The 15684-nt window shown below is 37.1% G+C and overlaps 1 protein-coding gene across 1 annotated transcript in view; it reads right to left on the reverse strand.

Moving 5' to 3' along the window:
* Window positions 1-15684, reverse strand: part of DLGAP2 (DLG associated protein 2) — a 463115-nt gene that overhangs the window by 92242 nt on the left and 355189 nt on the right. The window contains exon 5 of the mRNA XM_080588601.1: window positions 3-920. Coding sequence (XP_080444727.1) covers window positions 3-920 — 918 coding nt within the window. The remainder of the gene's footprint in view (window positions 1-2; window positions 921-15684) is intronic.

Consider the following 15684-nt stretch of genomic DNA (forward strand, 5'->3'; position numbering starts at 1 on the left):
GGTCATTGCTAGCCCTTCACAAGCTGAACATTTCACGTCATTGTTACTTTTGGAAGTCTTCAATGAGAGATCCCCAAAATGTCCCTGGAGTGCCTCAGGGTAGCAATGGGATATATGATCCGTATGGTGCCTATTTACCACGCTAGGGGTTCGATAAGTGCTATCGCTGTCCAAATTATCATCAGAGCTCCACCAGCTGCTCATTCCAGATTTATGCTTGCTTTCTGGTTTTCGCTCCTTGCTTTTACTCCTTTTGCTATGCTTGGAATGGTGCCCATGATGATGGTCATCCCCTCGACTGTCTCCCTTTGTTCCATTAACATTGCCCTTGGATGATCCTTCCAGAGAATGAGATTTAGTAAAAAGTTTCTGGACTGAATGAACGAGATGGCGTATTCTTCCTGGGCTCTCACTGCGTTGTTCTGCAGCTGTTGAGGTCCTCTGGTACTGTAAAGTGTGAAACCCATCCCGGTGAAGAGGAAGTTGTTTTTCAAACTGGTCCAAAAGATTTGCAGGAATACGGTTAATCTTAGGGTTACCGTGAGACATGGCGCAGTCGTCTCTTGTGTCGTAATGAGAGCTGTAGTGCATTCTGGGGAAAGTGCTACTTGACATGTGATCGCCCATTACCATGGGCATCATCATGCATTCAGAATGAATGGAGCTGCGTGGTGAGCAACGATGGTGGTCCATCGGGCAACTCTCCGTGGGGCTGAGAAGATACGATTGCCTTGGCTCCTGCCCATGGTGGATATGGTCGTGGGTGTGTTCGCAGTCTTCAGGGGATGCTAAGCCACAAGTATGAGCTGAACATAACTGTGGTTGGTTGCGACTGCCAGATAATCCTTTCATATTCCTCGGAGCAGGAGAGTATCTTTCTTCATTGAAGTGCTGAGAAGGCGACCATGAGTACTGCTGGTCTGTCAGGAGAACACATAAAATGTATGTTATCTGTCTGATTAAAAGATTAACTTGCAAAATCCAAGTACATTGCAACACTAAACTAATTTTCTCTATAAACTCAATGGAAGGTCTCATCATTCATAGGATTTCATTCACCATTTTAAAATGATAAAATTACTCACTATAAGCAATTTATGAGGTGAATGCAGTCTCCTTCCTGTCTGCAAAATTGTCTGGTAGAGGCTTTACAATATCATGAAGTTATTCATTATGCAAATTTACTCAAATGCATTTAATGGATACACTCAAGTATTCAGTTTATTATCTGATATTTGGAATTCATATGTCAAGCTTTGTGTCTAGTCATTTAAACAATGTGGGTCTGATTTCTATTTCTGGGGTTCCTCAGTTGGATATATTAACCTAAAGATACGTAAAGAGTCATTTCCTTATCACACACAGCTTCATTTTCTTAAACGAATCTCAGCTTCAGGATCCCAAGTTTACTGTTCATAAACACAAAAAATAAACAGTACAAAGAAAAAGAATATGAACATGCTGAAATCAAGCTCAATTTTTATATCAATAAATGGCTTACGAATAAGCTTTTCATACTATTTGAACATGTATTATCATTCGTCCAGATCTATTATCACTATTCCCAGACATGTACAAACATGTCTATTAGACGATTTTTTTCCTTTGTTATCCAAACTACAAAATATTTATTTTAAAAATCTGTTATTCCTGATAGAACAAATATTTTTAGGTACAAGCTACTGATTACTATATACTAGATTATTTGTTCCTATGGATCATGCGCTTCAAGCTGTGGTTATTAAACAGGCATGATTATTCCATAAATGTAGCTTGTAAGTAAAGATTTGGATACTTGAGCCTTTGATATTTTTTTCTTTCATGAAATTTCTAGCAGCAGTCAAATGCTACAAACAAAAAATCAAACACTTTCCCTCTTCAATTTCAGCTTATTTAAGCAACAATTCAAAATCTGACAAACATATAGGATGCATGACAATCCTTTAGAGGATCAGACAGATGCATATGTGTTTATGCTTACAACCCACTTAACTCAGTCTTTCTGTAAATTTACTCTAAAAAGCAATCTTGCGCAGGTGCCTGATGTAAAGAATTTGAAGGCCTGGACCAAAATGGAAACCAGAGAATGTTGTTATATATAGCAATATAACCTGACACTGAGTACCAACCTCTAGAGACAACACAGTAGCCAAAGAGCACTCTGAGGGATGTCTAATCATATATAAAATCTGTCCTAAAAGTTCCCACTGCTGGTGAAAGCTCAACACCTGCATATTGTCCTGAAACAAACCAAAACCTATTCAGCATTCAATCTTATAATCTAAATGCTATACATTTCCTATAGTGGTAGATGCTTAATTAATTTTATTACATCTTATTTTCAAAAAAGCTCCACATAATGTTTTAAAATGAATGTAGAATTAAACTAATAAACAATAAAATATTCTTCATCCTTGGTGCAATCCTGCTACGCTAAAGTTAAATATGGACTTGTGTCCAAATTTCACCTCTAGACTTTATCATGGTATATGATACATACCCTTTTCTGCTTCTAGTTTGTTTTTATAACAGTTTATTTTACTTAATTTTTCACATTAAAATAAAAACTCATTACTGTTCATTACTCAATCTGTTGTACTATTCAGCTTATAATACCCGGCATAAATATAGTTACAAAAAGGAAATATAACTGTTTCCCTGAAATAACATAATTTGGATTATCCAATTAGAAGTACAGCTATATAGAGACAAAGCAGTAAGTTATAACAGTGTGTTGGGATTCAGCCACATAAGCAGCATTGTAATAAATGGCACTTAACCCAGCATATTACCAGACATTATCAGGGGAATAATAATGGTCAATGTGTTGAACTTAGACTTTACTTCCCACAAAGGGTTTCCAAAGCACCTGACAGAAATTACTGCATTTGCTCTTACAATCCTATGAGATGTGGAAGGCACTATTCTCCTTTTACAGGAAAGTAAACTGGAACATAGTCAACATTTCCCGAAATGCTTGTGGATTTGCTGATTTTCATTTTCACAGTTGTATGAGTCAAAGAGAGGTGGAAGGAAGCTCTTCCGTCAAAGTGACACACAAGAGCCATCCCCAAGCCTTTTCATCACCATCTTGCACATCTACGAATGAAGGTAACTCTTGCACTACATCTGTGAATTGCCAATGCATTTCAAAACAAAAAAGGAAAGGCATGGCAGACATGCAGAAGGAAAGAAAGAGCTAGCCAGGAGCAAAGAACTCATTTAAACGAGTTCTCCAGAACAGAACTACTGGCCTTACACAACATCAAACACAGCCCAGAAGACTTCGAACATTTTCATCCTGATACATCCCAAGGAATGTGATACAGCATAACTTGATTGCACTGCAATGGGCAATCTAACAGCTTTTTCCATCCCTCATGATTCTTGATGATTCAAGCACAGAGCAACTATAGAAAAAATACAATTTTCTGTAAGTTGTTTTCATAGTTGTATGGCATTTTATGTGCCTCATGGAAATTTTGATTTTTTTTTTGCTTGAGATATAGTAGCTGAAAAGTGCTATAGGCATTTAATAAGCATAATCGAAATAATTAAAAACTGAATTAAAAAGGGGTACTTTTCCAAAGTAATTTTCGCCTCTAAAATCTGCCAGGGAGAGTAACTGATACTAGTTAAGTCTAGTTAAGACTAAAGTCTCAAACTACTTACACGTGCACCTTCTAAATTTATTGCTCCAGTTAAGTCTGGGATCTGTTCAGGACATCAAACCTGGTTTTACACACCTTTACTTCTTGTTATAAAACCTCTTAAAATATTCAAAATTGTGCATTATTATATATATATTTGTCAAGTCACCCGTGCTTTGTACTATTAATTCAACTTTGTTTGGGAGGTCTGTTTCAGGGCTCAGAGAAACAGTTGAGCTATGGCTGAATGAATTACTGTATGGTACCAGGCCAGTGTAATTGACCATGTGGTAGCTCTTAGCCTGCCAGAAACACAAAGAAAAATGTGCTAGCTTAAAATTCAATTAAGCTAACATGCTTTTCTAACATTTGTAAGAGGCTGAAAGTGTGTCTATGGTCAACATCCACAGCTCAGTTGATTCATAAAAATTTGTAAAGCCACAATATTAATATATTTTTTTCCTGATTTGTTTAAAGTGAAAGGTAAGATCATAAAATTTTGTATAAAATTAATAAATGCCAGAATAATCCAATAATGACAGATTGGACAATGACTGGAATGTTACATATTTCTTGAAGATAATAATATGTGTAATATATAAATTTATTATTATTATTATTATTATTATTATTATTATTATTATTATTATTTACATCAGCTCCTATAATTTCTTAGGGCAATCACTATAAAAATACCAAAGTAATTGAGGACACTAATGTGTCTAGTACCTTAAAGAAATTGCCACCATCTGAACCAATGAATTGAAGGAACACAGAAGAACAAGAAAACATAACTCCAAGCAAACAGAGGAATGGAATAAGATAAAAATACATGTGGGCACAGGAATAGCTCTTTTTTTCAGGTTCGATCATGGAGAATCCAGTAGTTCCAAAATCCTGAAAATCCCTCAAAGCCCTTCTTTCCAGAAACTACTGCACAAATATAAGTAAACCTTTAACCTTGACATACTCAAGGATTCCTGTATCCTTTCCTGTCTCTTACACCTCTTTCTCTGTTAGGCCATGTCCTCTTCTGCTCTTTTTTTCCTGGTTATTCTTGTCTACTTTCTGATGCTAAAACAGCTGCTCTCCTATTCAAGGCAGATGTTAGTTTTATGTCTTCAGGGACTGGTCACAATTTATAGAGCATTCAAGCTTCTTCCTTGTGTCAGGCAGTATCAAGGAGAAAAAGAGAGATAAAATGACCAACAATATTGTATGAAATGATGAATTTAGACTGCATGTGAATGTGCTAGGGCAAAAGGGACAAAAAAAACTTCAAGCAATGAAAAATTAGATTTTGCATCTCTGAGTTCCTGGAACATTGCTCTTTGCTAAAAGGAATCAGTGCAAAAGCACTGGGAATCTCTGACTTTCAAAACAAGTGTATGCCTCCACAAATCTTTTTGATACAAATCTTTTTTGTCTGTTATGCATTGAAAGCAAGCTTGTGAGGCATCATAATAATACCTGGAACTACTAAATGGTGCCTGATTTTTACCTTTTTGATTTTTTTTTTCAAAACACTTCTTTTTATTCAAAACTTAATTTAAATAGCTTTAAATTTATAAGGCTTGGCAAACTGCTTCTAAAACATTTGTGCTATTTTCAGTGAAGAAACAGCTCTTTAGGATGGTGTAACAAATAAAACACAGTGCTGAAAAGGGCTACCTAATCCAGCTCTGAAATAGATGTGGTACAGAGACCCGGACTGCTGCACTGTGCAGTTTCACTCAGTTTAATTAGTGCTGCAATGTATTATGAAAAAAAATCCTCACAGCCTAACCTATAACTAATACAAATATTGAATGTTGTAAAATCAAGTATATTAATCAAATAAGTACATGTTACATCTTACAAATGCATAAATAAAATGTGTTAGCTGGAGATTTGTCTGTCCAAGGACTGCTGTCCCCAGAATTAGATGAGCACTGTTTCCTCATTAACTTGTTGTGATATTTTTCTCTGTTTTAGTCTAACCATGAAAAGGAACACTTTCAGGGATTGAGATGAGTGACTAACCTGCCAAGCGCAAGGAAGAAATTCTGGAAATGCCCTAAGCTCCTATTCTGAGATTTCCAACCTATCTGTGTAGCACAATACCTCATATAAAATTTACATTAAGGTGGAAAGACTGGGTGATTACCTGGCTTTAACCTCCAGCTTTAGAAGATGGCTTGTATTTTCTGTTACATTGGCTTGATGCATTTGCACAGCACATGGTAATACCTATCTGTGACTTCTCATTTAACACCTCAGGCTGCTTACTTGAAATATCGAAGTTTGAGGGGTAGCATATCCTCAAAAATAGATAATCAGCTCTACCAGGGCTATGGCAACAAGGTCGTCTATGCATCCAATGTTCCTGTACAGTCAAAGGAGAGAAGTAGGCAGTTCTGAGGATGTAAAGCCAAACGCCAAAATGCTCAAGGCTATCAAACAAACATGAGTCACAGGCTGTATCTGAATTCCTGTCTTGTTCTGACACTTAGGCACCTGAAACAAGCCTGAAAAATAAACGCCTCTCTGTTCAGTACCCTGAGTGGTCTTTGTGGTAGGCACATATGGCAGTGTTTATATTAGTAGACTAAAAAGAGCTAAAAGAGGTGATCAGTCCATAGTTAAATGGTTGCCGTTGTAGTTTCGGACAATGTAAATAGGACTTTTCCAACCAAAATGTAGATATGATTTCAAGCATAGCACAGGCCAAGAATTATTGCAAATAGGCCATCTGGATGTGATTTTATTTTGGAATGTGAGACACCAGCATGATTCATCTCATCCTGAACTACGTGTCTCAAAAATGTCGGATGAATACCATCCTTCAAGTACATATTTATCTCTGCTGACTATAGGGAAAGATGTGGGTGACAGGTTCCAATGCAGAAAACTACATCATAAATATCTAAAGTTAGGTGATCTGAAGCACACGTCTAATGCTAAAATATGGAAAATGATTTGACAGCCCAAGCTAATTCAGTGGAACCACATGATGAATAATGACCAAGGATAAGATGGTTTTCATAATTCCTGTGTTAGATAAAAATGGACATGCAAATTCTATTCCTAAAACAGCATCAGTGACCAGAACATAATAATTTGGAGCAAAGTCAGAAAACCCAAAGGGAAAAATAAGGAGTATGTGGAGTGCTGCCATGTATTTAGTACATTCACAGTTTTGAGCACTGACGCAGATACCTGCAGGTGGAACAAATATTTGATGGCACCCGATTATATCTTTCAGCACAACAATTCTTTTACTTCAGCTCCATCCCTCCATCCATCTTTCAAATAGAGATTAGTAGATTGGCAAACTAACAGACCAATGGATTTATTTCTCAGATACTAAGGGTGTATATTAAAGGAGTGCACAGTAACACTGTTCATGAGTGAGAATGGGATCTTTGATATGATGGTGGTTATAGGGTAGGGGGGTGAGATATTGAATTTTGGGGAACACAAAGTAGTATTAACTGGTAGGAAATAAACACCAACAACCATGATCACTGGGGAAAGCTGCGACCAGGGATGTGTTGAAGCAGGGTCACAACACAGACTCCTTAGAATAGAGAATGGGGCATGCCCTAAGTTAAAAAGGAGAAATGAAAGAAAAGAAAGGAAACGTAGATTGACACCATACCCACTTCTTACAGGTGGAAGAACGGGACCTTGACTTGTCTGGGAGAAATGAGAGGCACAATGTTGCTTCCAAGGTTGCAACAAGGGACAGGACAGAAATCCCAGAGAGTAAATAAGGGAATTGCAAGAAGCTCCAGGGGTTGAAGTGGAGGAACGCAGGGAGCCCTCAGAGTGATGCAAAATTAATTTCCATTGGCTTGAAGTATATGATGTCCTAGTATTGATTGGTATGTAACATACAGATCTGCATAGTGCTTTTCACGTTCAAAGTACATCACCACTACTCACTTTTACAACAGTGCTGTGACAGAGTTAAGCCCACAAAATGATTCATGACTGTCACTTTTTCACAGACTGTGATCACTGAAGCGGTTGACAAAAATATAAAGTATCAGAATTTGATTGGTCTAAACTAACTAACGTGTAAACATTTTCCTGTAATCTGGAGAAATACAGTTGTATGTAGTCAAACAGGGCTTCACTATGTGAGTACTATTTAAAAATAGGCTATAAGAAAATTGTCTATGATGATTCCAAATACTGACCAGAAATGCCAGCCCAACACCATTAAACTTCTTTTGTCCCTTCTTGTACATGGTTTTACAAACTTATTTTCCCAAAATAGAAAATTTTGGTACTTCTAGTTATTAGTTCAAATGTAGGGGACAATCAGATTCCCTTTGTGTCATTAAAATGCAACCACTTTCTCATCAGAGACTCTGACAAATGTGTTTACTATGCAACTAAGCAATTAAAGAGAACTAGAGTAATTGGGTAGTGGAGCTCAAGGATTTATAGAGGAATCTGCACATAACTCTACAAGAAAAGGGGAAATCCTTGTCACATTGATGGCAATGACAAATCTCCCATTAACTTCACTGGGACTGGAGTTAGTCCTAAACATTTTGCTGAGAAAAGCTCTTGTTTAGTTTACCCATGAATATCGTCACTTGAGGAGGATCACCTCTGATCAGGGCTCTGTATCATAGAAAGCAGAACTCATCCTGGGTTGGAATAAATGTACAAAAAGCCTGCAAGGGTCTCCATTTGGAAAAAGGATGGAATGGGGGTATGAAACTCGTATGAAACTGGTTCTTCTGGAATCCTGTCATGGATGTCAGTGAGACCAAGATGTAATCCCAAGGATCCAAACCACTTGGACCAGCAATTCAGCCGAATGGACCTACCAAATTTCCAATGTTTATTTTCTATTAGATGAAAAATAAACATAATAAATAATGCTGGTATTTATGAACTTCTTCCTTGAATGATTTTTTTTTTGGCTTAGTATTTCTGAAATTCTTCTTAATTTGTCCTTTATTCATGACTATTCATGACAGGAAGTTTACCATTCTCTGTAGTACCACTCTCTGAGGGGACTGCAAGAACTTATGTTTCTATATCCAAGCAAAAATATTTACCGTACATTCCTTCTAAATTGCTTCTATTATTCCATAAAAAATGAGCGTATTTTAAAGATTCACTTATTTTGTCGAGAGCTCTTTCGGGAAAGAAATAACGTAAGCATTAATTCTCAGAAGCATTGATTATTGCCAGAGAACATACGGCTGTTCAATTTAAAATACCTTTCTATTTCAAAATACCCTTTACTTAAAAAACAAACCAAAACACATTTAACACAACCTTTAAATTGTCAGAACAGAAGAAAAATTATTAAGAAAATTATTTGTTTTTCTGTTTGTTTCATCATCAGTTCTTTGTAGCGTTATATTCACCAAAAATGTCAAAGTTTCAGCCTTGGTTTAACCTAAAACAATATTTTTTTTTCACTTTTAAGAGTTCATCATCATCTGCTTGGCTGTACACCCGTGGTGCCGCCTCTTGCTGTTTTGTCATTGTATTGTGAACTTTTCTGCTCTGCTCAACCCACTGAGATGGAGGAGGTCTCATCCTGATTTTCCTATGGGGTGCAGGAAGAAACAGCAGCCTGGTGACAAGTTCCCTTTTAAACATGTTGCCATAGTAACAGGCAGACAATCTCCCTCTTTCCATAACCTTCAGACTGGGAGTTTTTCAAATCAGGGTGCTGTCTCTTTTTCTGCCTGACTGAGCTCTATTTTGGCTCTGTGAGAAACATTGCAGATATTCATTGCCTTTTCCTGCAGCCTTTAGCACCCATGAATGACGGGTCCAACTGTGTTGGGTCCAACTGTGAACCCTGCTCCTGGAATGAGGTGGTGGTGGTGTAAGTACTACACACCCATACCAAATACGAGACAAGACATCTTATTATGATGCTGGCTGGTTATTTACAAAGAGAAAATGACTTTGTAGCAATGTATAAAAATGAAATGGAATGGCACGAGAAAGTTGTTGTGAAAGGTGAAAAAGAACCCAGTAGTGAAAGTCTGGACTGTATAAACAGTATTTGCTGGTGTTTATCCTGCTACAGTCACAGTAGTGCAAAGCACCTTACGAAGAAAGACTGAATCAGTGGCTGGCACTGTGAGACACAGCCATGGTCGTGTACATCCATGCTGGAAGTACCTCCACCACCTTGGCTTTGCCAATACCAACTGTCTTGCTCTAGACAGAGTCTAAGCAGCGCATAACAAATGTGTGGAGGCAGAGCATGGTAATTTTTTTTTTCTGGGGGATTGACAAGCACATCATTTAAACTGCCCTTCATGGGAATACCTTTAAAAAGCTGCACGTTTTATCATGTTAAAAGGAGACAAAGAAGGGAAGACACTCAGTGGAGAAGGCAAGCACGGTGAGGCATTCAGATGAGTCACTCTCTTATCTTCACTGGGGCTGTTCCTCTGTCTGTAGAAAAGTAAGTGCTTTTGTCTATAGAAAAGTAAGTGCTGAGGATCAGCTGTATATCCAGGTGTTACAGAGGTCAGCAGAGCATGAGGAAGAGAAAAAAAGTCCCTCATTTGCTAACATCCCACATTCCAAGTGTGAAATATAACTCAAACTGTTTCGTCACCTTCTCATGTCCCCACTCTCTCTTTTCCTTGGAAAGGTCTTTCATTCTTTCTAGTGCAGATACTGGAGTTAGTATTCCAGATGTGGTCTAACAATTGGACTAAGTTTCTGTTTGGAAAAAATATTTCCTCTGCTACTGAACTTAGGAGCCTCCTCAGCTGGCCAGTCCTGTCTGAATGCATAACTCATTTAGACCAAAAATATTTTGCTTCTTGGCAAAGTAACAAATATGTAAACTCTTTTGTATTTGGTAGTAGAAATGGATGAATAATTCATAGCAAATAAGCCATTTGATTAATCTTACACCCTTACAAATATCTTTCTGTGTTTGTGAATTGACCTTGGGCCTAATGGGATTTTTGCAGAGTTATCTGATATTGTGAGGTGTTTAATTTCTACAAATAGCTTCTGGTCTGTAAACTGTTTAGAATCATTTGTTGCCAACAGCATATAATTAAAACGCACAGTAGTTAGTATGTTTCTATATGATGCTCAGGCCATATGATATGATTCTGTTCTGGGAATGAAAGTAATTCACAGAAATCTGCTCTCAAGCATAAGTTCAAAATTTGTTCTCTGACAAACACTCCCCACTATTTTCTGAGGTCTTGATCATCACATCCATAATTTTCTACACTACAACTTCTGGGTATAGGAAAAGCGAGGATCTGATGTTAAATTATTTAGAAATATGCTGGAGTATTAAACAAAGAAATGATTTTTTTGCAATATCTGTTCAGCTAGTCTCAATGAGCAAACAAGAGACAGGTGTTGGGGTGTCTCATATTTAAACCCACCCGTAAATTTAAAAGACTTCCATACCTCTATACCAAACTCTCTGTCGAAATAATTTTATTATATGGAAGAAGAATAGTGCTGTGGTTAGAACTTGGGGAAGTTGCAGCCAGGATTTACAGTCCAGCTATGATTTTTCTTCTGTGGTCTGGGATAGGGCCATTGGAAGTGATGACAACAGCTACAGACAGGCTTGCCCTTGCCTCACCAGGTTAAAGCCAGCCTTTGTGGGTATCTCTTGCAGACTCCCTACCTCAGTTCTCCTTAGCACAAGTATAAAAGTAGTCTCAGTACCTCTGAGGGCTAGTGTCAGAGTGGAGATACGTTCAGCCCGCTGATATATATATGTTCACTTAAGTATTAAGTATAATGCCCAAGTAAGTATTTAAGATGAAGCACCTGTTATTATGCATCCTAATTACTGGGATAAGTGTTTGTGTAGCAGTTTATTCTGTGTGGCCAATCCTTCTGACTGAATGAAGTCCCATCAGTTCCATGCCCAGTTTACACCTGTTTAACTATCCCTGGGTGCTCTGAGGAAAAGTGAACTGAGGCGTGGATCTGGCACAGAGGATAACTGAGTGCTCGTCTGTCCTTGGGAAATTTTCTTGTCATGCTTGTTATAAGAAACTAAAATGTGGGAAAAGTGCACAGTGTTCAGACTGACTGTGCTGAGCAAGGCTGGATAATTAGGTAGAAAGACAGACAAACTGGAAAGTCAGGCCTTTATTTATTTTTTGATTTCAAGAACGGCTATATCTTTTTTTTTTTTTCCTTTCAACACATAAGGTCATAATGGCATGATCATGCAATCAAAAGTGATTGAATAACCATGAGTTACTGGCTGACACTTGAACCATACCAATTAATCAAAAGCATGACTGCAACAACTGTGAAATAAAAATACATTTTTCTAACCCGTCCCTAAACTCCCTTACAGTTTACTTTGCAACTAGGGCAGGTTAAGAGCACTATTAGTAAATGCAACCCGTTTTATAGGTTTTAACCTTCTACCTAACATCAACTCAATATCCTTTCATTTCTTGAAGTCAGAACAAATTTACTGAAGCAGAAAGCCTTTAATGCAAATTTTCTTTCTTTGCATAACACTGGAAGCTAAATGTTTAACTCTTGTAAAATAAATGCTTTTCTTGCCTATAAAAAGGAGTCAAAATATGTTTTCAATAATCTATTTTCCCTCTGTACTGTGTGCGTATAGTACCAATTAAAATCTAAATTTACAGAAAATTCATCCTATCTTCCATGTTCCAATGTTGGTCGCTTTTATTCTATTTGAATAGCATTTAAACATGGCACATTTTCCATATGCCTCTTGCCAAGATTGCACTATTTGTTTTTGACACCCAAAGCAAATTGTTGCTTTTCCCTACACATGCCTAAAATGAATAAGATTGCGAGAAGTTTCCAGTTTATACAGCAAAGTGTAGTTCCATATGTGACATTGTTCAGATTTTGTAACTACCAAATAGAAGAAAGCTTGGAACTGGAAGAAATCCAGTTTCCATGCTCACTGACTTAGAGTGAGTTGCTTGAGATCATGTTATGTCAGAGCTCTTCCTCCTGCTACCATGCCCTGCTACCTTATTTGCTTATCCCAGACATTCCAGGTTGCTTATTCCAGACATTCCTAGCGAAAAGAACAGGATTTTTTGGTGAGTGTGAACCTTGTAACCATGAAAATACTTATCACCCTGACCTCTGTTAAAGAAATGGTAATGGAAAAGCTGCACAATATTGTTCTTGAGAAAAGACAATGAATGCTTGGGTAAGCTCTTTTAAAAGAATCCATTGCATTTCTGCCTGTATTAACTAATGAGCTCTTTTAGAGAATCAATAATGTAACAGTTGAGATCAGTCCCATCCCTTGATACCTTTTCCCAATTAAGGCAGTGGATCATTGTATTAATAATATTATTTAGTGATTATTCAGCATTTTCACTCTGGTGAAATACTATGCAAACACTAATTAATTCCCACCAAAGCCCAGAAACCTCAGTAGGAAATATTAAGCCTATTTTACAAATAAGGGCCTGGAGCCAGAGATCCTTCAGTACCAGAGAGATTGTAGCTTGAAGATCCCTGAGACAGTGAGCAGGCATAAGAATCCAACATAATGAATGGCCCTGCAGTTAGAACTACCATAAAGGATATCATCTCTACTCTGCCTTGACTTGGGGCAATTACTGTACTTCTCAAGGAAAGCCCTTTCTTTTTTTTTTTTCTTTTTTTTTCTTTTTTTTTTTTTTTCTCTAGCAGTCCTTCAGACTGAGAGACTGAGACAGTTCATTCAAAAAAATATTAAATAGTCACTTGGATAGAAAGAGAGAGACCTGTTCCATAGCCCAGTGATTACAGCATACACACAGATTCATATTTCTCTCCAGTGAATACTTATATTTATACGTGTTGGTATCTTGGGCACTAATAATGGTTCAGATCATGGATTTGAAGTCAAACTCTTAGGTAACAACATCAAGAGACACACAGACAACTAAGTCTCAGCTGTCTACAATAGCACAGCTGCTTTTATCTATACTGAACTCAGCTGACTATCCCAGAACTTTCAGAAAGGTCTTCACAATTTCCATCTTCCCTACTATGCTCCTTTTTAACAGAGGTTCTTTATAAAGGAGAATGGGAGAATGGGACATCATATGCTTTTACATAACTGATGGGATCCAGTCCACCTATTTTGGACATCTACAGTTTTGCAGTTAAGCAGGGAAGACAGTATTTTCCTTCTAGAAATACTAAAGGTATTCACTTCTCTCCATTCATTACCTAGTGAACTTTGGCACTTACTAATGGAGGACATTAAAAGGGACCCAACATTTAGGAGCAAAGATAGTTCTTTCTTTGATTTTAGTGCATTTTTTCTGTCCTCTGGCCAGAAACTTCAGGAGAGCTGAAGTTTTCTAAAGCAGTTTAGTTTGTTTGTAGAGTGTTTCTTTGTAGAAAGACTTCGTTCTTGTTTTTTACTTTCCTGTTCCTTATTTTTTTGACTCTTCTCCCCTCTGCTTTGTAATGAGTGCTGGATAATTGATCAGTTTAGCATATATCTTTGTGTTAATCTTTGATTAACTATTTCATATGAGGCTCCTTACTTCTGTAGACACCTAACATTTAATATTATTGACTTATATTTGCTCTGGCTTCAGAAATCCTCCATTTCTTTCTTAAACAATTGGGAAGGAGAACAGTTTTGACGTACATCTAGGGCATGATTCATTTTACCCTATGTTAAGCTTCTGAAGTAGGTCAAATCTTCTATGTCCTAGAAAAGTCTATCACTCTTCATTGACTCTAAAGGAAGTCCAGATATCGACAGTTTAGATCTACATCTGAACTACTTTCCAGCTGTTAGAGGCAATGAATTCTGTATCTGAACTTCTGCATATGTCCTGTGAAATGGGACAGCAGGACAAAAAAAAAAAAAAAAAACACAATAAGACTGAGACACTTTCTCTTGTGACTTTCTGTGACTTCTCCATCAGATTCATTTGTGACATTGCTAGGGAGCCTCACATTTAATTATATCTTCCTTCTTTCACAATCATAATTTAGACGGAAACTGAGAAACTAGTAACCTTTGCCAAACTGAATGATCTCCAGTCTCTTCCTTAACACGTCCTTTGGTTCAAGCTTTGGAAGTTAACCCCCTCGCCCCCCCCTTTTTTTTTTTTTTAATCTTACTTTTTAATATTAAGTGGATAAACTAGACCAATATAGATGTTTTTACACCAAAGGTTTACAGAAATCCCTGATGTGAGTGTAACTGAGTCATGGCAACACTAATTGTTTCGGAAAATCCTGTTCAAAGAATTTATTTAAACATACGGACATCCCTTGTCTGAATTCATGCTCCTTGTTCAAACTGTTCTTTTTTCCCCTTAATATAGCAAGTATGATTTATCTTCCTATCAATATGCAACATTAAAGTCAAGGTGAGAGTCTACAACATTGTTTTCATATACAAAGATATAATAATAACACAGAATAAACTGTTGTAACGTATTAACATGAACATACGCATAAGAGGACAAAAATTACTATGTTCTAAAATGTAAGCTTGCTCACTTTGAATAAAGGGAGCTTTAACTAGCAATCATACAGAAAACACTTTCTGTAGTTCTATTCCAAAAATAACTACATAAAGTAATTGCACGTAAAACAATTTTTGATGGATTTCACATAAAACAGTAACAATATGAATGTGAAATTCTGGGAACAGAAACTCAATTTTGCACAACATAAAAGGTATCAAACTGGCTGCACAGAAGCCAACGGGGTATTTTACTAATAGCTTTGAGATACAGATGTATCAAGATTTCACTTAGGACCTCTAAGAGTTTCTACTTTCTTTATGCTTCTGTTATATTTTAAATTTAAATGTTAACATTAAAAAACTCTTTCTGTAATTATTATGCTGTCTGGAGGGTAGAGAGAGAAAAGACAAAAGAAGGAAAGCCGATAATTTCCTTGAACACCTTCTTTTGAATTTGCTGCCTGGACGTTACCCAGAGTTGACGTCTTTCTGCTTTCGATTCTCTAACCTTATGTAGCAGGTGAGAAACTCCTGGAAGGACGGGGCTGAGAGGCTTTTGGCCACTCTCATTAACACCACCTG

This window comes from Anser brachyrhynchus (assembly GCF_964034855.1).
Source record: "Anser brachyrhynchus genome assembly, chromosome: 3".
Classification (NCBI taxonomy): domain Eukaryota; kingdom Metazoa; phylum Chordata; class Aves; order Anseriformes; family Anatidae; genus Anser; species Anser brachyrhynchus.